This window comes from Armigeres subalbatus, chromosome 1 (genome assembly GCF_024139115.2).
Source record: "Armigeres subalbatus isolate Guangzhou_Male chromosome 1, GZ_Asu_2, whole genome shotgun sequence".
Classification (NCBI taxonomy): domain Eukaryota; kingdom Metazoa; phylum Arthropoda; class Insecta; order Diptera; family Culicidae; genus Armigeres; species Armigeres subalbatus.
The window spans coordinates 114228506-114251781 of NC_085139.1; the positions used below are offsets into that span (position 1 = coordinate 114228506).

General features: G+C 42.2%; 1 protein-coding gene across 1 annotated transcript; it reads left to right on the forward strand.

Annotated features, from left to right (window-relative positions):
• The first annotated feature begins 10377 nt into the window (after positions 1–10377).
• Positions 10378–17538, forward strand: LOC134206447 (nose resistant to fluoxetine protein 6-like). Its single transcript, XM_062682164.1, has 5 exons — positions 10378–10449; positions 15510–15762; positions 15818–16491; positions 16557–17234; positions 17296–17538. The coding sequence occupies exons 1-5, from the start codon at positions 10378–10380 to the stop codon at positions 17488–17490; spliced, it is 1872 nt and encodes a 623-aa protein (XP_062538148.1). The 3' UTR covers positions 17491–17538.
• The last annotated feature ends 5738 nt before the right edge of the window (positions 17539–23276 follow it).

Consider the following 23276-nt stretch of genomic DNA (forward strand, 5'->3'; position numbering starts at 1 on the left):
TAAAGGGAAATAAAATTTTGTAACAAATGGCGAAAAGGCTAAAAACTTGCTCAGCAGTTCAGAGAGTGCCCATAATTTAGTCTAGGTCTCACTAGTCCAATTGAGGATCAGGTTACACAGGCTTCAGACATTTCTCACCAAGATAATGTTTTGACCCTTCGTTGGGAACTAATTTGGATGAGTGAGGAGCTATTACTAGAAAATTTAAAAATATAAGCACCGGGTGATGATGGTATTTTCTACATACTTATCAAAAACTTCCTGAGAGCTCTTTATCCTTTTGGTTAATTTTTTAACAAATGTTTTTCAATTAGCATACTTCCCAGATAAATGGAAAAACGCCAAAGTTGTTCAATTTTGAAGCCGGACGAAATCACAGCTGAGGCTTCTGATTTATCGCCTAATCAGTTTGCTTCTTCAATAAGCACTGTTTGAAAAATTATTTTAAATAGAATGATGGTTCATAATGAATTCTATTTTTGCTGATGAACAATTTGGTTTTCGCCATGGGCATTCAACCCTCATCAGTTATTAGAGTTACGAACTTAATTCGGCTCAACAAATCTGAAGGATATTCGACTGGGTTGCTCTTCTTGATATAGAGAAAGCATTTGACAGTGTTTGGCATGAAGGTTTGATTGTAAAATTGATGAATTTACATCTTCTCTGTACATTATTAAACTGATCCAAAATTTTATCAGTTCGCTCCTGCAGGTAAACTATCAAATTCTAAATCGATAGATTACCTGTAAGAATGAGTGTCCCCAAGGCAGCATACTGGGGCCCATTTTGTATAACATTTTTACCTCTGACTTACCTGATTTACCACCAGGGTGTCAAAAATCTTTGTTTTGAGATGACACAGGTCTCTCAGCCAAAGGCGACCTTCGTGTCATTTGTAGTAGATTGCAAAAAAGTTTGGATATTTTCTCCACTTACTTGCAAAATGGAAAATTTCGAATACTTCAAAAACTCAGCTTATAATTTTCCCACATAATGGAAGACTTCTTATTTGAAACCTTCAGCGAACATATTGTCACTATGAATGGGGTTAATTAATTGGTCTAGCAAGCTAAATATTTAGACTTCTACTAGATCAAAATTAACAAAAATCACATTGAAGGCCTTCAACAAATGTAACAAATATATTAAGTGTCTATATCACTTATAAACAGAAAATCAAAACTTTATCTCTTAAGAACAAACTTTTGATTTACAAACAAATTACGACCAGCCATGTTGTATGCTGTTACAATATGGACTAGTTCTGCAATCCAGAAAGAAGGCACTTCAGAGGATTCAAAATAAAATTCTGAAAATGATTCTGAAGTTGCCTCCGTGGTATAAGTACCAATGAACTTCATAGAATTTCATATTGAGACATTGCAACAAATGTCCAACAAAATAGTTTCAATTTTAGACAAAATCGTCGCAATCTTCTATTGCAACGATTAACTGTATACAGGAGTTCTCTTGCCCTTATATAAAATAGGTTAAGTTTAGTTTAAGTTGAAAACATTGCTTAATTTCTACATGGTTCAATTCAATTTGCTATTTGGATAGTACCAAGCTGCAAACACAGAATATGGTTGGACTTTTTCCTCGAAAAGGAAAAAAAATCCTATTGAAACTCAGGATGCCATTTTGTCCCTGTATCTTTATTTTTTTTCTAAATTGGTTCAACCAATCTAGACTATTCAGCTACATTATTGCTTACCCGAAGCTAAAGATTCTACGGCAGTGAATTCAATCAATATTGAAGCCTAGATTGAAGTGCTTAAAGTATTTAGGTTTTAAGTATGTTAATAAGGTATTATAAAATACTTAAACATTCATATATTTACAGGATGCGTGTAATTTGAAATTTGAATGCGCTGGCTGGAATTCGATTGTTTTATTTGCGTAATTAGTAAACGAACTCGCATCAATAGAGATGGCCGCACCCACGGTATTCAGTATACTGTTCTAGCAGCAGTGTTCTGTTATGGGCCAAACGAATAGATAACGTTTGCGTGCGTTTGATAGTTTTCCATGCTTGTCGGATGAACGAAAAAAAAAGAAGACAGTCTGAAAAGTAATCGAAGAAATCATCCGCATTTTAGGATGCTGCCACCTGACAGAGACTATGTTCATTATGATGCTTCTGTAATGTAATGTCGATTCAAACTCGCAATACCTAAATGACAGAACTGAATAACTTTTGGATACTATTTTATTGCTTATTTGAATTAGGTAGACGAAAAAAGCGAGGGGCGGACTAAAATACATCTATTCCTACTATATTACGAACAAATTTTAAATATTCATAAATCACACTTTCTAACAATTATATTTATTTTCGACCTATTTTATTACATTTGTATAAACGAAAGAAAAAAAACAATGTTTAAAATTAAGCTAAAATATCCATGGAATATTTACATATTGAACACGAAGTTTAGAGTTACATATGTTCTACAGTTCTTCTTACCGTATAAAAGATTTGCAGAGAATCTTCTCAAATAACTTAGTTCAGTTTGATCAAAGAATGTTCTCTAACGTGTCTTCATCTTTGTCCTTTTGTTTGTGATTATCAATCCAAGAGCTTGAAAGACCGCTCTACTGAGACTTGGTTCGAAGGAACCGCAAAGAAGCAGAGTCGCGACCTCGCTTAACTCAGGGTGACTGTGTTTTCGGACATCCAGAACTTAAGGAATCAAACGATGTATTTTGGTGAGTCTCCAAATCCAATGCCGTTGAGTTGACGTGAGAACTCTTATACTTGTGCTATTCCCGGATCCGATTCTGGTAGCGACATCTCCGTAAGGTATACTCGAATTCAAGAAATTTTCGGTTTCTTAGGTTTCATATTTTTCTCGAAGTAGAATTTTCCCTTCTTCTCGTGAAAATAGATCGAATATCAGTCAAGTGTTCAAAAATCTATTTTCTAGACTATATCTCTGAAGTATTAGTTTTGAACTATACATTCTTATTATATTATATAAAAGATAATAACAAAAGGCACATACCACCGTTAATTAATTTTGAAAACCTATGTACCTTCTAAAATGTTTCCGGGAAATGAAGAAAGGAGATTCTCCTTAACTCAAAATCTAAATACATGTGATTTAATCTGAATAATGCAATCAACATATTTCATTTAATCTATTGATTGCAATACCAAATTAATCATGAAAACGTCTGAGACCAATAAGTTAGCGAGATTCATTCAGTCCATAACATGTCATGCGAGTTGCGACAGTCCTATCTTTAGCGATTCAGCGATTGACACTTCATGAGATTTTGATGAAATAAACAAATAGACCTGATTGCAGTGATTAATGATCATCTTATGCCTATCGATCATTATGGAGCATCGCTTGGTGTGAACCATTCCAAATTGTTTAACTTTTAGTTAATTTACAGTTCGATGGTTATTTCCATCGTGGTTAAATTTTACTCAAAGCCGACCCATTTGAGTTTTGACAGATTGATAGTTATTAGGAAGATAAGAATGGATTTGGCGCCAATTTTCTGTGGAACAAGGGATTTAACTATCGAACTGCTCAATCTAACCATACTCGGAGCAGATAAGAAACTGCAACTAACTACACTTATCAATTTGAATAATCTATCGAAAAAAGATTGTCCCAATTGTATAGATGAAGTTCGTTCTGCTCTGGATGGAAAAACTTGAATGTTGACTCCCAGTATGTGCGTCCAGGTGTGTATTTTCAAAGAAACTAGTTTCCTTTAACCTCATTGGCTATAGCGGAGCGGTACCATAACAGAGCAGCCCGTAACCGACATTTGGTCGAAAGGACATTACGTTGAATGGACATTTGGTCGAAGGGACATTTAGTCGAAAAGGAATTTTTAATCCAGTAGAGACGTAGGACATTTGGTCGAATGACGTTTGGTCGAATGACGTTTGGTCGAAAGGACACTACGTCGCATGGACATTTGGTCGTATTGACATTTAGTCGAAATCATATTTTAAAAAGAAGAATTTTCGTACATTTGGTCATATGACGTTTGGTCGAAAATGGATTTTCGAATTAATAATCTCGGTACATTTAGTCTAATGACGTTCCATCGAATGGTTATTTGAAAAAAAGAGAACTTAAGCCAATAACAATTAACAAATAAATGATTTATTGCGGTGTTCCTAAAAGTCATATAATTATGGTTCCAATATTGTCCAAAGAATGTTGGGTTGATAAAAAAAAATATTCTTATTCTCGACTGGATGGCCAAAGCACTTCGCGAACCTTTTTTAACCGACTACTATTGAATCCTTATACCACACACCTGGTCAAAAGAAATTTAGTCAGATATGTACTCTGTCGTTAGAAACATAGAAAAGCCGAATTCAGCTTTTTGCATTAAGTGTGCGCTCTATGGGTTTTAAGAGTGTATCCGTCCCTGAACTTCTTTGACATCTGGTTTGGGTTTAACATTCCGTTTTCTCCTGTTCCAGGATGAGGGGAAGGGTAACTCAAAGAGTGTCAAAGGCAAGTCAGATGTCAAGAAAGTAACTGAAGACGGACACACACTTTTAAACCCATTGTGAGCCATAGCTCATTAAATGCGCACGAACAGATGGATAGACATTACTACCGTTACATCGCATAACGCTCCCTATGTACCTTGGAAATTTCAGCAAATATGGGACGAATATGCAAGTGATAGCAGATTAGATCCTTAAGATCATTTGAATTGAAATTGTTTTCGACCAATATCTATCGAATTATGGTTGAAAAGACCAAAACATTTTAAACTGAACTAATTATTGTATGCTATTGAACTGGAAGAAAGAGTATCAATGAAAAGAATAAGAAAACCACATTTCCATTCGACCAAATGTCAATCAACGCAGTATTACAAAAGCAGACTGCGATGAAGTATTATACAAAATAACATTGATATTATTGGTTTTTTGACCATGTGGGTATATATATTTTGCTATTCCTGTGGGTTTTCAGAATTTTCAATAATTCACCAGAAGTTTCACTGTTAGCTCAGGTGAAAAAAAATCCTCATTGACTCTCCTTTATTCGTTTCTTCGGCTGCTGATTGAAATTTTCATGTCCACTAAATTCCTCTAACCAGTTTATTCATGTATCTTGTGGTTATTTATTAAAATTTAACCAAAAATGTCTAAATGTGCTTTCGACTAAATGTCCATTCGACCAAATGTCCTTTCGACTAAATGTCCATTTGACTAAATTTCAATTCGACTAAATGTCCATTCGACTAAATGTCCTTTCGACCAAATGTCCTTTCGATCAAATGTCATTCGACTAAACGTCATTCGTCGAAATGTCATTCGACGAACTGTCCCAAAGCCAGGGAAATATATGTATAAAATCTTATGTGCTGTTCGCCTTTCATTAAAAAACCTTTTTTTCCTTATGCGGTATTTTAATCACATGTGACCATTTATTAGATCTATTGTGATATAATACCAAATTTAGATATAGCTTTGTCAAAGTTGACGCACACTCATTTGCTATGTAGAGCAATTGTTTATTGTTTATTGTTTGCTTTTAAATTCATCTGACAAAACATTGTCTTAATAGAATAAAAATCTATTAACTAATTCTTGCATATCCTAATTAATCCGCCGGATGAAGGTTTCCAATGGAAGATTGAAGTCGAATTCAGCGTACACCGTGTTGAAGGATGCAGCCATTGCGGATCGGTTCATGTGAGCTGTATTGTCTATTGCGGGCTTCAAGAGAAAGAAAAATTCCGTGGTCTCATTATCCGTTCCGGTGCGTAGATATTGAACTGGCGCAGAATTTCTGGAGAATCTATGAATCCAGTTAATAATTTAGCAGTAAAAGCTATTTGTGCGATTCGACGTTGGTTTTCCAGAGTGTCAATTCCTATCAGTCTGCATCGATTCGCATATGGGGTAGATTCACCCGGATCGCGCCAAGGTAGGTGTCGCAAGACACGACGAACGAATTTCTTCTGTACGGACTCAATTCTGTCGATCCAGTAAAGTCTGATAGGGCACCAGACGATGCAACAATACTCTAGTTGAGATCGTACGAGCGAACAGTAGAGCGATCGTAAACAAAATGGGTCTCTGAAAGTCATTCGCAATTTTGAAGATGAATCCGAGCGTACGGTTGGCCTTATTAATGATTTCATTGTAGTGGTGCTTGAAAGAAAGCCCCTGATCTAAAAGCACTCCCAAGTCTTTAATGCTATCCACTCGTTCCAAAATAATCCCGGACATGCTGTATTCAAATAGTACTGGATGCATCTTACGGTGAAAGGAAATTGATTTGCATTTTTGAATACTAAGCGTCAGATTGTTAGTGGTACACCAGAGCTCGAATTTGGTTACAAGCTCCTGCAGTTGCACACAATCTCCAATGCTGTTGATTACCATGTATATTTTAAGATCATCAGCAAAGAATAGACGGCAGCCGGGTGGAAGTACATTTGCAACTTCATTGATGAATAGGAGAGAAAAGCAGGGGTCCGGTTACTGCCCTGAGGCACTCCAGAGGGGTTTGAAAAAATAGTAGATTCAGCACTTCAATTTTGACACAAAACCGTGCGATCAGTGAGATATGTTTCAAGCCAAAAACCATGTCGTGACAAATTCCGAGCTTTGCGAGTCTGCTGAGCAAGATACCATGATCAACTCTATCGAACGCCGCCTTGAGGTCAGTATAGATTGCGTCCACTTGTCTGCCTGAATCGATATTGCGGATACAGAGTGACACAAACTCAATAAGATTGGTTGACGTTGACCTCTTGGAGTAAAATCCGTGCTGAGATGTCGTAATGTAGTTTTTACAGCTTACAAACAAAGCTTCGTTAATAATAATTTCGAATATTTTTGAGCAGCTGCACAGAGAAGTTATAATCTATAATTCTCAACGTTCGATTTGTCACCTTTCTTAAGAACTGGGAACATGTACGAAAATTTCCATTGCGTAGGTACTGGCTTTGTCGTAATGATAAATTAAATAGTAACGTAAGAGGTGACACCAACGTGCTTGAACATCTTTTCAGAATAAGTGAAGGAATACCATCAGGTCCAACAGCTGCAGATGATTTCAGCTTTCTTATTGCAACATCTTGCTCGTTAATCCAGAAGCAAAGCGAAAGTCGAAAACGTTGCATCGCCTTGACTGCCAGCGTCTTCCCAATGCGGTAATATAGATTCTGATGAATCGTACTACTATATTGGATTTGTTCTCCAAACTTCAGAGGGTTCTATCAGCCCTTGTTGAAGAACTGTATTATTTTCCTAAAAATGCCGGACAATGGCATAACAGACTGAGTCATATATGCAAGAGACATATGCGAGACATGGCACGGCAAATGCTGGGTAAAGCGTACCAATGCAATGGTACTTCGCGTACCTGAAGGAATAAAACAGACACCATCTCGCGGTCCTTAGCCTCTTACCCAGCAACTCCTATCCTATGCTGGCCGGGATACGAGCAACCTTATGGAAGATCGGGTAACCAACCCCGGTGGAAACTATGGTGGTATGCTGACAGGGAAGGGGGGTTTGCCCTCTCCGGAGGTGCAAATCTTATTGAGCGTCTGTTCTCCATGTCAGGATCGGCTCACAACAGCGTCTGTTCTCCATGTTAGGGCGGCTGATCGTCGCCCGAGTGCCAGCGAGGGACTTCTATGAAACTGTGCACCATGGTCCACCGGAAATAAGGAGAAATGGTCCTACGGAAATTTAGGGGTTTGGTGTCAGGCCCTGTAAGCCAGCCTTTAAAAATCATAAGCAACGAACAATCAACAAGAGAGTACGAACCGGAACCATCGGCGAAGACCACTGCGACGAAAAAGGACTATGATTGGAAACTCGGTTCGTGGAACTGCACATCTCTTAACTTCATCGGGAGCACACGCATACTCGCCGATGGGCTCAAGAACCGTGGATTCGGCATCGTAGCACTGCTGGAGGTTTGTTGGAAAGGATCAATGGTGTGAACGTTTAGAGGTAATCATACCATCTACCAGAGCTGCGGCAACACACACGAGCTGGGAACAGCTTTCATAGTGATGGGCGATATGCAAAGGCGCGTGATCGAGTGCTGGCTGATCAATGAGAGAATGAGCAGGTTGAGGATCAAAGGCCGGTTCTTCAACTTCAGCATAATCAACGTCCATAGCCCACACTCCGGAAGCACTGATGGTGATAAGGACGCATTCTACGTGCAGCTGGAACGTGAGTACGACAGCTGCCCAAGCCACGACGTCAAAATCATCATAGGAGATTTGAACGCTCAGGTCGGCCAAGAGGAGGAGTTTAGACCGACTATTGGAAAGTTCAGCGCTCACTGGCTGACGAACGAAAACGGCCTACGACTAATTGATTTCGCCGCCTCCAAGAATATGGCCATTCGCAGCACCTACTTCCAACACAGCCTCCCGTATCGGTACACCTGGAGATCACCACTGCAGACAGAATCACAAATCGACCACGTTCTGATTGATGGACGGCACTTCTCCGACATTATCGACGTCAGGACATATCGTGGCGCTAACATCGACTCTGACCACTATCTTCTTCTTCTTCTTCTTATTGGCATTACATCCCCACACTGGGATAGAGCCGCCTCGCAGCTTAGTGTTCATTAAGCACTTCCACAGTTATTAACTGCGAGGTTTCTAAGCCAAGTTACCATTTTTGCATTCGTATATCATGAGGCTAGCACGATGATACTTTTATGCCCAGGGAAGTCGGAGACAATTTCAATCCGAAATTGCCTAGACCGGCACCGGGAATCGAACCCAGCCACCCTCAGCATGGTTCTTGCTTTGTAGCCGCGCGTCTTACCGCACGGCTAAGGAGAGCCCTGACCACTATCTGGTGATGGTTAAACTGCGCCCAAAACTATCCGTCATCAACAATGTTCAGTACCGACGACCACCGCGGTACGACCTAGAGCGTCTGAAGCAACCTGATGTCGCCACTGCATACGCGCAGCATCTCGAGGCAGCGTTGCCGGAAGAGGGTGAGCTCGATGGGGCCCCTTTTGAGGATTGCTGGAATACAATTAAAGCAGCCATTAACGACGCAGCGGAGAACAACGTCGGGTATGTGGGACGAAGTCGACGGAACGATTGGTTTGACGAAGAGTGCAGACAGATTCTGGAGGAGAAGAACGCAACGCGGGCGGTCGCGCTGCTGCAAGGTACCCAGCATAACGTGAAACGTTATAGACGGAGGCGGAGATAGCAGACCCGTATTGTTCAGGAGAAGAAACGTCGCCTGGAAGAAGCGGAGTGCAAGGAGATGGAACAGCTGTGCCGTTCTCAAGAAACACGCAAGTTCTATCAGAAGCTCAACGCATCCCGCAAAGGCTTCGTGCCGCGAGCCGAAATGTGCAGGAATAAGGATGAGAGCATTTTTACTGACGAACGTATGGTGATCAAAAGGTGGAAGCAGCACTACGAAGAACATTTGAATGGCGCTGAGAGTACAGACAGTGAAAGTCAAGGCAGCGGAGGAGATGACTACGTCAGTTCAGCGGACGATGGAAGCCAACCAGTCCCCACCTTGTGCGAAGTTAAGGATGCCATCCAACAGCTAAAGACCAATAGTAGCTGGTAAGAATGGTAACGGAGCTGAGCTCATCAAGATGGTTCCGGAAAAACTGGTCACTTGTCTGCACAAACTGATATTCAGAATCTGGGAAACTGAATAGCTACCGGAGGTGTGGAAGGAAGTGCCCATCTGCAAGAAAGGCGACAAGCTGGAGTGTGAGAACTTTCGAGCGATCACCATCCTTAATGTCGGCTGCAAAGCGACATCCCAGATCATCTTCCGTCGTCTGTCACCATTAGTGAATGAGTTCGTGGGAAGTTATCAAGCCGGCTTCGTTGACGACCGCTCGACAACGGACCAGATCTTTATTGTACGGCAAATCCTTCAAAAATGCCCTGAATACCAGGTCCCAACGCACCATCAGTTCGTCGATTTGAAGGCGGCATACGACAGTATAGACCGCGTAGAGCAATGGAAAATTATGGACAAGAACAGCTTCCCTGGGAAGCTTACACTGCCAAAAATATCTATATAAGATATATGTGTCGCCGTTATAAATTTTTGCAATAGCTCCACCCTAATATAATCGATATAGAACCACACATGAATTAAATAATTGCTAATTCGAGACCACACATAAAATTTATTGGGATATATATTTTATAAGTAGTTCGCGTGGAGAATGGTTATATGTGCGCTGATATACATCGCGTTAAATCTATGGATTTTTGCCATGTGTGGATTTTCAGTAATGTACCGGACTGATCAAAGCAACGGTGGATGGTGTGCAAAACTGTGTGAAGATTTCAGGCGAACACTCCTGTTTGTTCGAATCGTGCCGGGGACTAAGACAAGTGATGGACGTTCGTGCCCTGTTGTTCAACATTGCGCTAAAGGTGTCATGCGGAGAGCCGGTTGTAACACCTGGGGTACGATTTTCAACAGATCCAGTCAATGTATTTGTCTCGCGGATGACATGGGCATTGTCGGTCGAACATTTGCAAAGGTGGCAGAACTGTACACCCGCCTGAAACGCGAAGCAACAATAGTTGGACTGGTGGTGAATGCGTCAAAGACAAAGTGCATGCTTGTGGACGGAACCGAGCGCGACAGGGCCTGCCTGGGAAGCAGTGTAGACGGGGATACCTGCTAGGTGGTTCAAGAATTCGTCTACCTCGGATCCTTGCTAACGGCTGATAACAAATGTTAGCCGTGAAATACGAAGACGCATTATCTGTGGAAGTCCGGGCCTACTACGGGCTCCAGAAGAAACTACGGTCAAAAGATTCGCCACCGCACCAAATGTGTCATGTACAAGACGCTAGTAAGACCGGTTGTCCTCTACGGACATGAAACATGGACAATGCTCGAGGAGGACTTGCAAGCACTCGGAGTATTCGAGAGACGGGTGCTTAGGACCATCTTTGGCGGTGTGCAAGAAGACGGTGTGTGGCGGTGAAGAATGAGCCACGAGCTCGCCCAACTCTACGGCGGACCCAGTATCCAGAGGATAGCTAAAGCCGAAAGGGTACGATGAGCAGGACATGTTGCAAGAATGTCGGACAGCAACCCTGCAAAGATGGTGTTCGCTTCCGACCCGGCACGTACGAGACGGCGTGGTACGCAGCGAGCGAGATGGGCAGACCAGGTGCAAAACGACTTGGCGAGCGTGGGGCTTATTCGAGGATGGAGAGATGCGGCCTCGAACCGTGTATTGTGGCGTCAAATTGTTTATTTAGTTGATTTATCTGTTTAGATGTAGACTAAACAAATGAATGAACGGCCTTATTTATGTGTGATAAATTCCTGGGAAGAATTTTCTCAGAATTAAAACAAAGGAAGTTTACAAAACTCATTGTGAAGCAATTCCTCAAAATTCTTTGACTAGGAACTCTCCAGAATTCTTGAAAGAATAGAATTCTCAGAATCCCAGAAATGGAAATTTCTGAAAGAAGAAATTGTTCTAGCAGGATTTCCTAAAATGTTACCACGAGGATTTCCTGGGGAAGGGTCGTTTGGTCGAAACCCAGTTGGCTGAATGCCACTAGACCGAAAGTTGTTTGCCGAACAGACCATTTGACCGAAAGTCGTTTGGCCGAAAAGGTAATTTGGCTGAAATGGCTGTTTGGCCGAAAGGGTCATTTGGCCAAAAGGATCATTTGGATGAAAGGGTCATTCGGCCGAAATAGTCATTTGCCCGAACGGGTCATTTGGCCGAAAGGGTCGTTTGGCCGAAAGGGTCATTTGAACGAAAAGTCCTCTGGCCGAAAGAGTTATGCGGCCGAAAAGGGTAATTTGGCTGAGAGGTCATTTGAACAGTTTTTATTTCTCACTTTTCACTGTAAAAAAATGAGGAACGCGAAGTGAGTAGTGGGGCGTCTTTCTCCTTATTCCTAATTTCTCACTTTTCAAAATGAACGAATACCAAATCACTCTTTCGGCCAAACGACCCTTTCGGTCAAATGACCTTTTCGGCCTTATGACCCTTTCGGCCAAATAAATCTTTCGGCCAAAGGACTTTTCGGCCAAATGACCCAAATGACGAATAATTTCGCGAATAATTAGAAAAGCTTCGTCCCTACCGACACAGAAAAAAATGGATATTCCTCCAATATTTATTGCATACAAGATCAGACAAGAATTATCTGGAGTATAGGCAATGACTTCCTTGAGAGCTGCTAGCTACTATTTTTAATCGTTTATGCTGATTGTGGGCCATAGAATTCAATAGATAAAATAGAATTTTTCCATTTATGTTCGTCCAAAAATAACGGGTATCCAACGTCAAATGTAACGAATGTTAATATAGCAAGTTGGCTTAGTAACTTCGCAGTTTTAAAACATGAATAACGAGAAAAAAATCCTCGCAGTTGGCGACTGTGGAAGTGCATGAACACTATTACGACGCCCCTCACATCCCAGTGAGGGATGTACGGGATTTAAGAAGAAGATCACTAACAGTATGTTCATTTCTAAACGAAGCAAAACGATCTTTGTTATTCGTATTGACCTTAAGATGAAAGCTAATTCTAGGAAAATCCTGGGCGGCCTAAAATGGAGCATGCGTTCAATTCAAATACCGTTCGGTTCAAAAGAATGCTAAGAACAAGTTCCATGTCTAAAAGGAGCCAATAGATTTTTCGCTATGAGTATTGACTGTTAGGCTTGTACTCCAATTCTTGGAATTTTTGAATGGTTTCGAATGGAACATTCATTTCTGAAAAGAGTTAAAAGATTTTTAGGGGTCGTACACTTATGACGTAATCAATTTTTCAGGGATTTTCGAACCCCCCTCCGTTCATGTAGGATTTTTTTTCATAAAAATGATTTTTTATTTATATGTTGCGTAAGAAAACGACAGACCCCCCTTCCCCCATAAGTGCTTACGTAATATGTGTACGACCCCTTAGTTATGCGTATAGACATCAAGGCCTATACTTCAGCGAATTCTTGAGTTACACATGTTGAAGGTATGCACAATTTGATTCATGAATCGCTAGGAATATTGAAAGGCCGTTAGATGTTAGTTTACACGTCTGGAAACCTAAACTCTACAGAATTCTTGAAAGACCTGAAATATTTGGCGATAACATATCAATTTGGGTCTTTAATTTGTTATAATTATGTATCATGTTTAAAGGAAATCTAAGATAAATTGATTAAGTGATTACTTGTTTAATCTGAACAAAAAAAGTCTTTTTTTTGTCATACTCGTTTTACGTCCTCCTAAAAAGTGGCGTAAATCGAGGTTTGAGTGTACGAACATGTTTTTTTGCGCATCCAAAAACTTTTGAATGTATAAGTGTTTAAACGGATTTTTTTTCTTCTAACAAATTGCGGGAGGGATATGAACCCCCAAGCCACATCTAGGCTACGGCACTGAAATCATTTGAATGGCTACAATTCACCGGCGGATGCTCTTCTACGTTGCCACCTTCAGGAATATCAGCTGTCCGACTCCAAGTTCCTCAACAAACAACCTCTTCACAGCTGTTAAAGTCGCACCTATCTGGCGAGTTGTGTCAGTTGCCCTGCAGAGTTAACGTTAAAATATTTCATGTTCCAATTCGTGTCCTATGCTCCATGCTAAAAGTTGTTGTTCGCGACCCTTTTCTGTTGGTTTATCGACGAGAATCAGAAGAAACTCAGTATGGAGAAAAATCGAGCGGAACTACGTTAATTGCCGTCGCACTAAAGAGTATTTCTGCCCAAATCCTGGCAAAAAATCAAAAACAAAAATTTTAGATGTTGACATATCATTTTTCATTTTTTCTCTCTCAAAAAGCAATACGAATTTGGGATTTTTGGAACAATATTGTTCACTTGTAAGCAATGTTGGCTTTCAAATCATCACAATAAATTAAATGCTAGTTTTATCGCAATTGTGCATGAAAAAATGTCCATTTTAAAGTTAATTTCTATATGCCGGGTACTAAACCACACAACTTGGACATTAATTAACAATGTTCTGAAAATGTTCATGTTTTATCTTGCGCTTTATTTGTTATCTATAATGAGGGTATATAAAACTTTTCAAGCATGATTCGATTTGGAACCGTTTTCAGGCGATCCATAATGATAATATTAGTTCCTAGCTTTTTTTTCTACCCTATTTACAATGATATGTTTTACAAAATAAAGTTATTGAATAGGTTTCAAACTCGTCCAAGCAACAAACTTGTCTGCGTTGGAAAGATTAAAGTTCCTTTAGTAAGTTCCACATTCCATGCATCCTCACGCAATCGTGACTTACATATTTCTATTTTAATATAGTAAAGTTTGCTAAAAAAAGCTAGGCGATAGAATTATCATGGTTTAAGGCGGCAAAACTTAAAAAAAAATAAGTTTCGCTTCCAAAGAAGAGTGAAACTTTGATGAACACACCGATCCATAAAAAGCATACCAATTTTTTGGATGTAAAAAGTTAATAAAATATAAAACGGTTAATATGCATTTCGTATCAATTTGATTGTATTCAACACATTATTCAGGAACTTGAACATTATCCGATGACAAATTTATATAGTCGAGTAAACAAACAAAGCTCTTCTATTCTGAAAATTTAGTAAGTTATAATCAAAGAATGAAGATTAACATAAGAAAGATCATACTCTCTGGCAGAGCCAGAGGTGGGCACCACTCGTCGCAAGTGCGCTGTAGCTCTGAAAGGCCGCGTTCTTGCGCCAAGTGGTGCTCTATCAAATAACAATAACTGACCCCGCCAGTGGTCATACTTTACTGCTAGATGAATGTATAAAGAGCATGAAAACAAAGAAAAAACACTTTGCTGTTTATATTGAATGCATTTACAGACGAAAAAATGATTGACATTGTTTTGGCCACGCTTTTACACTGCGTACTCTCAAATCGCTGAACATTTTCGGACCGACGACGCTCGCTTTTTAATTGTTACTCAATTTTCCGATTATGACTACTTTTTTCAACTTTTTTAAAATATTTTCGAATATCATATCCCAATCTACATGTACATCTCTTGTGTAATTTTCATTCTATTCTTGGCTTGGCCTGATTTTCTATACCCTTCGTAGTTCTTGGTCGTAATTTGCCGAGCAACAACAAATGCGCACAGCATACCAATTGGATAGTCTTCCTAGTATCGAGAAGCCATGTTTAACAACACATGCTGAGTTTTTTTTTCAACAAAACCAATTCGATATTGATTTTGTAAAAAAAAAAACAGCTTGTTCACATATAATTTAATATTAGGAGAAGACAACTTATTCGACACATTTCTTTGCAAGAATCCGAGTACATAATGCTTCACATAATACTTCCGACTATCTGATGTTGATGTGAAAAGAATGAATGTTAGTAATTCGATTGCTATTTGTCAGCTAAATTACAAATGGCTCAGTGGATCTCACATAGTGAACCCCGATTCCTGCGAATAATGTACCAGCCTGCATCGACATCAGTTACTTGTTTCTCTTCCATTTCTTTGACATTATTTTTTATTTTCCTTCCGCAGAATTTTTCCAAGGATGAATTGCACTACGATCACACCCTGCTGGAACGGGGCATTTGCATCCCAGATTGCGAACATTCACTTCGTCTGTCCGGGGAGCTTCAGGAGCTGGAAAATCTAACACCCCTGGATCTGTACAGCCGGCTCGCAAGATCCTGCATCAATACGAGACTGAAACACCGATATGATCTCGAAATCGGTAGCTATGTCCAAATCTATCATTGCTACACACCCGAACAGGAGGATCGTCCAATTGGTTGGTATGCTGCCCATCAGGTTCTTCTCATGGCTCATAAGTTTCCATCTTACAGATTACCTCGAATGGTTATTCTACGCCATCATGATCGCATTGGCCATCTTCATCGTCGCTTCCACCGTCTATGATACACGGCTACGAAGCGCACTCAAATGTCCCGATACGCACTACGATCAGGATCTCAAATCGCGGAAGGAGCGCCTTCTGGCGTCATTCTCTTTCCCCCGAAACATATGCCGTCTGAAAAATTTAGGCAGCAGCAAAATACGGCTGGACCTCCAGTTCCTGGAGGCTTTCCGATTCATCCACATGTGTCGGGTTGTGTTTCTGCATGCGACCATGGCTCACATCAAAGTGCCGCAAGCGAATACGGACTACATGGAGCGGCTTCATGAAACTCCGTTGCTTATTTTTTTCGTAGCGGAATTTCAAAACTATATACAGACGTTCCTATCGATTTCCGGCATGTTGTTGGCGATCAACTTTTTGGAGCACATTCGGAAGAACCCGGACTTCAACTTGTCCATTTTTTGGGATAAACTGAAGGGAAGATTGTACCGAATCGTGCCGGCATACGCGTTTATGATTCTTGTGGAATGTGCGATTATTCACCGCTATTATGACGGGCCGATTGGACAGCAGTATATCGGAGAAGCCGAGCAGAACTGTCGCCACTGGTGGTGGACGAATCTGCTGTTCATCAACAACTACATTCGAACGGATCAACCGGTTTGTGAAATCGTTTGGCTTTTATTTCTTCAGAAGATAGTAATACTTGTTTCCTTACAACGCAGTGTTTGATTCAATCCTGGTACTTGGCAGTTGATATGCAACTTTTCATTTACGGCCTGATAGCGATGATGGCCATATGGCGATGGCCTTGGACGAGGAAGTACATTTTCGCCGGAGCATTTGTCTGCGCCGTGCTGGTTCCGACTTTGACCACGTACTTCAAGGACATAGAACCAGCGATGACCAACCGGATAAAGAACTTCAACCGGTACAATCGGGAGCATAACTATCATTACGACATCTACTTTCCCTTCCATCAGAACATCGGAGTGTACACATTCGGAATGCTCGCTGGGTTCATCTACCATCGCTATCGAGACTCCCCGGAGAAGGTCATAAGTTCCAAGTGGTTCCGGATCATCTTTTGGGTCTCGGTTGTGTACTACTTTTCCTGCATGGTTTCCGTTCCTTGGGTTCTCATGTATCGTGATCAGATTCAACCAGTGCTGAAAGCCATCTATTCGACATTGTTCAAGCACTCCTGGGCAGTGATGACGACTGTGCTGCAGCTGGGCCTGGCTCTGGCTCCCGCCAAATACGTGTGGAAGAAATTCCTGAGCCATTCATTCTTCGGGGTGGCCGGGAAGCTATGCTACGGATTGTACCTCATCCATTTTACAGTCATAGAAGTCGTATACTCAGGTGTAAAGGCACCGGAATACACCAATGAACGAGGCGTGGTAAGTAGTAGTAGGATTTTCGTGGTATTATAGTAATCACAAATTGTTCATCTTTTCGCAGTCGAAATGGGCGGCACAAATTTTCTGGTGGACGGTGTTCTTCGGACCGCCTTTGACCCTATTTGTAGAGTTACCGAGTGGTGCGGCGCTGAAAGAACTTCTGGATCGACGGAAATGCAGTAATAAGGTGCACGATATTCAGCAGACACAGACCACGGTTGAGCAGCGAGTTGAGCAGGGTGGATGTCACCAATGACTATTGGTGTGCATCAGTGATCAAGATGATTTTAATTATAGCGTTTTGATAATTACGAAGTGGTGTTTAATTTGTAAATAGCTTAGCGAGCGCTCAGGAACTATCCGAAGGCCTTAACAAATATTGGGGCCAATAATATCAAGTTGAAGCTATTAGTAATCTCTTTGTCATAATGACAAACATTTGTCTAGTCAGCCTGATATCAACGTCGATATTGTATCGGTCTACCAAGATGTCCTAGTGAAAAAAACATGTTACTGCCGTATACAGAGTTTGAATTATTTTACCATATCTTTCAAATAGATAAATAATCTTAGAAATATACAATTGGTATGGAATTATAAATTGACACAAATGCATGAATAACAATCTAAAGTATCAAAACAATTTGACCTTTGGTTTCAGGAGATGAGTACCTAAGCAAAATTATTTCAACAGATCAAAATTCCAATGCTAGTACATTTCCTATACTTGACAATGTACATACACATTTTTTTGGAGAAGACATCTTAACCAGGTATCAGATCATTGTTCTGTTTTTCGCAGACCGAGAAGTAAAAAATCTACCAACTCATCATCAGCATTAAACCAACACAATTGATAAACTCTCTAGAGAGGAATGCGCAAATCACAAAAACTAGCCAACAAACCTTCACCTGTCTTAGAACGAGAAGTAAAAAATCTATCAAGAAGCTATAATTTGTCAACTACGGATCTTCAACAGTTGTTCAGATGATGGATATCTGACAAGTGTTTTGCTCGTTCATGTGTCAGCAAAATTTGTCACGGGAAAATATAAAATTAGATAGGTATGGCCTGCATAGATTTTCAATTCTTTGACCGAAATTGATGTTGATACCCTATAAGGTGTGAGAGGTACATTGACTGATAAATTGCCCACCCTTGTATAATTTATTGATAATCCCATCAACAAAACTAGCATCAATAATCGCTCACTTGATTGACAAGGTAAATGATTAAGCTTTCGGAAATGTCTTCTTCTCAGATCACAGCCATCAGCCGCTACCATCGAATTAATTTATGTAGGATTACGGTTAAAACCATATCCAACAACGCTACCGTTCGTACATAATTAAAAGCATCCGGAAGCCAGTTTCCATCCACAGCAAAACTGAAGATGATGGAGCACCAAACCATCTTAAGCCGGACTGTCAGCATCGGACTGAGGCAGTTGTCGAACTATTAGCGGCACGTGACACGAGCTTCAGAGAGTGGCGAACGAACATAAAGAGCCACAGGAGAAGGAAGAAACACTATCTCGTGTCGTGCTTTGTCAAGATTTTACGAGGGTTTTTAATGATCAAGTGTAAGGTAATTTGCCTGAGTAAATTGTTTATCTAAACATCTTTATCGACAAAGGTGTTGTCTTAAATCGTAAAATTCTCTGGGTCTTAACTTGCGATGCAGTGCATAATCCGATATTTTTTTATGACGCATCTATGGATCTCTCGATACTTTAATTTGAATATTTAAGAAATCTTTAATATAAGGTAAACAGTTTTTTTGCATGTGGTTAGACTCTTTGATTCAAATGTTTGATACTACACATTGACTAAGAATGGAATAACAAGAGTCAAAAGACAAAAGAAAATTCAGATAATTTTGATTTTCTGTATAGAAGATAGATGGACAAAATGGCAATAGCACGGAAAATTCTTTCATGGTGACGATTGGTTCTTAGAAGTAATTCCAAAAGGCTAGTACGCTGCTAACGGCTACGGAATTAGTCCGGAAGTTCCTGCAGGAATTCTTCCAAAAGTTCCTCCAATAATTCCTCCAGAAAATCCTCCAGGAACTCCTCCGGAAGTTCCTCCAGGTATTCCTCCGGAAGTTCTTCCAGAATTCCTTCCAGAAATCACTTTTTAAAATTACAGGTTGCCTTTACTGTGGAGCTTGCATTCAATATTGCGCACAAGAAAAAGTTGGATGTAAATTTGGAGGCTATTGAACACACAAATAAAGGTTCAAATTTTTCCGTAGCGTGTAATTGTCAGAATTTTTAACTGTGTAGAGTGTGCGGAAAAAGCAGCCATACGCATGAAGAGGACCGTGTGTTCGTACTGACACAAAACCCATCCACCGCCCAAGTTATAATTGAACCCATTCCACTGAAACAACTATTCTAACAGGAACACAAGCATTACCACCTGAACAATATCTATGAACAAACCAGGTTTACTGCAAATTGTGTAAAACCAACGACCACGCATTATAGACCCGTTAATGCTTGATTTACGAGAGAAGTCATCCAGCACCCCTGAATGAATCTCGTACCTATACGCTAGCCGATCTTCATTTCATCACACAGTTCATCATCCTCGGAACACAGTTCAGAAAAAAAATCTTATTCCCGCAACTGCCGTTAATGTTGACAAGTTGATCGGAAACTACATTTCGGAAATAAAAGAAGCCGCAACATTGATGATAGGAAAAAATATAAAAAAAGGCTCTGAGGCAGAAGGTTCTGAAGAGCCCGACTAACCCCCTCAATAGCATTGGCTCCTCCAGTGAGAAAGTCATTGGCTCACCGGAACTGCGGACATCCTCCTGGCGCTCTGAGGATTGTGATGGCCAAGACCAGAGAAGGATGTTCACCCACCTAGCGGTCCCCGGATACGTTGGCGAGGATTATCGATGTCCCACACGTCTCTGGCCTTATGCACCGTTCGGCGTTTTGGGTGCGGTCGAAATGGTGGCTCCGATGACGACCAAAGAGTTACTCACGGTGTTTAATTCCCTAGCATCAAACAAAGTTTTTAGTTTTCCTGATAGATGGAAAAGGCAGAAGTTGATTCTGTTAGCGAATGCCGGAAAGCCGTCGGGCAACCCCTCGGCATACCCCCTGGCAGTGACACGACGAGCAAGTTGCTGGAGAGGATTATCCTCAACCGAATAACCCCGTGCTCAGAGGTGCGGACGGCCTGTCAAGCAATCAGTTGGGGTTTCGCAAGAGTAAGTCCACGTTGGACGCTATCAACTCAGTGGTAAAGACTGCTGAGATAGCAATCCAACGGAAAGGCGCGTCAGTGACACTGGATGTGAAGAATACATTCAACAGCGCAAGCTGGGATGCCATTGCGCTCTCGTTACACCGGCTTAGCCTACCGGTAGGCCTGTACCGGAAATTCGGAAAGCTATTTCCAGAACCGAGCACTATTATACGAGACCGATGGCGGTCATAAAAGTGTTCCTATTACTGCAAAAGTTCCGCAAGGTTCAAAGCTGGACCCGGTGTTATGGAAATGGAACCTTATATACGAAGGGGTTCTGAAGCTTAAGTTCCCTCTTGGCGTTAAGATCGTCGGCTATGCCGATAACATAACCTTGGAGGCCTACGGGGAGTCAATTCCTGAAGAAGAACTGACCGCAGCACACGCGATCCGCACGGTGGTGGCGGAATGGATGAGTGCTAGAGGTTTGGACCTCATTCAACATAAGACGGAGGTTATCGTCAACAAGCGCAAGTCAGTTCAACATTTAGTGATTCACGTTGGTGAAGTCGCTATCATATCAAAGTTTGAAGCTCTTTGAGGTCATAATAGATGACAAGTTGACCTTCGACATTCATGTCGACTATATGCGTGCAAGAGGGCTTCGATTATTGTTGCGACGTTATCGAGGATGATGTCCAACAGTTTCAACGTGTGTGCCAGTAGATGTAGGCTACTGGTGGCAGGTGACAGGGTGAGCATCCGGGGGCAGCAGGGACTTTGTCCAAGGGCTTGACGACCCCTCCCCATGGTCACTGCGAGTTAGACCGGGACCATCGTCCCTAACCCCTAATCCCAAGGCGTCAAGCGACCCGTGCCGAGGGGATGCATGGCCAGGAGGGTGAAATAATAAGCTAGGCCTTTAACGGAGCCTGTGGGGTACCTGGGCACCCTCCACAGTAATTGTCCCTTACCGCGTCATGCTGGGCTCTGGCGTGGTGGACCTCTTTTCCCGAGCAACTCGTGGGACCAAAATGGAAAACCAAGTCAATTCAGAGGCAATAGTCGGCAGCTCAGTGCGCAGCGCCAGCGTGGGTCAATTAACCTTCCTCTCGGCTAAGAAAAACGTCGGTAGAGGTTATTGACGGCCCATGGCTTGTGGAGGCGATGAACCGCAAACGCGATGGGCTTTCGGCCTTCGAGGTGGCGACGGAACAGCTGGACGCCATCATCGACTTTGCGTCATCGAAGCATAATATCAGTAAGGACCTCAAGGGGAGCTTGCAGAAACTTCGAAAGTCGATGCTGGACGCCAAGCTGGAGAGGGCGGTCGGGACGGCCAAGTGTAAACCCGTGAAATCGGTGGAGTCGAGGTCTACCCAGACTGAGGCCCAAGGATTCGCGGACTTGGGCAAGGTCGAATCGACCGAAGGCGTGCCAGCGAAGACGGTGGTACCAAAGACTACCCAGACTGAGGCTCAAGTATTTGCGGGTAAGTCGGCCCGAGTAGCACACTTGTCACATATCAGTAACTGTGACTCATATGCGACCAAATCCAGTCACATTGGAGTTGCTGCAACCAAATCGATCTGAACTGTGCTACTAGGGGGGGGGGGTGAGACACAAAAACGGGGAAGACAGTCTCCAGGGGATGAGCTCCCTGGGGGCCGCTCCAAAACGCGGAGGGTTACTACCCCCAACAAGGGTAGTGGGGCTGGGAAGCTGAAAACCGGCCAGGTACCTCCAAAACCGGGGGAGGAAGGACCTGAAAAGGTCCGTCCACTCAGGAAAGACGGTGGTAAGGGGTTACGGCAGGCTGAGAGTTCTCAGCCGCACCAGACCAGTGAAATAGAGGGGGATGACGCCTCCTGGACCCTGGTCAAGAACAAGAGGAAACCGAAGACGTCAAGGGCCGAAAAGAAGGCCCAGGCGAATGAGGGTAGCAAGAAGTCTAGGGTAGGCGCCAATCGCTCCAGGGGCGATGCCCTAGTCATCACGGCGGACGAGGCTAAGTACTCGGACGTCTTAAAGGCGATGAGGAGTGACGTCAAGCTCGGTGAACTCGGCGCCGACGTACGTCGAATAAGACGTAGCCGGATTGGCGAGATGATCCTCGAGCTGAAGCGGGGCGTCTCGCAAAAGGGCGCCGCCTACAAGAAGTTGGCGGAGGAAGTCCTAGGCGAGACGGTCAAGGTGAGGGCACTCACGACGGAGGGGAATCTAAGAGTTAAAGACCTGGACGAGATCACCGAAGTCGAAGAGCTCGTCACGGCACTGCGGCGACAGTGTTAAAGGGAGACGCCGTTCCTACGCCGTTCGGCTACGGAAAGGTCCGGCAGGGACGCAGGTAGCATTGGTTCGGCTATCTGCAGCGGACGCCTCCAAGGTAGTCAAGTTAGGGAGCGTCAAGGTGGGATGGTCGGTATGCCCTGTTGGCATATACGAGCAACCCGAAGTTTGCTTCAAGTGCCTGGAACCGGGTCACAAGCAATGGGACTGCAAAGGCCCTGACAGAAGCAATCTATGCCGACGCTGCGGATTGGAGGGACATAAGGCAGAATGCTGCACGAACCCTCCCAATTGTTTGATTTGTTCCAGCAAAGCACCCCATGGGGGGTTCGATGTTCCCGGCGTTTAAGCGTGCTGCAAAATCACAGTGCAGGTAACGCAGCTGGCTTGCTCGGCCTCCAGGGCTGGTAGAAACCGAAGCCACTCAAAAAAGTGACTTTACTCACCAAAGCTGACGAAAAAGGGACCAAATAGTGACTTTCAGTTGCAGAAAAAAGTGACCAAATAGTGACTTCCGATTTCAGTTGCAAGTTCGATGAGACGAAA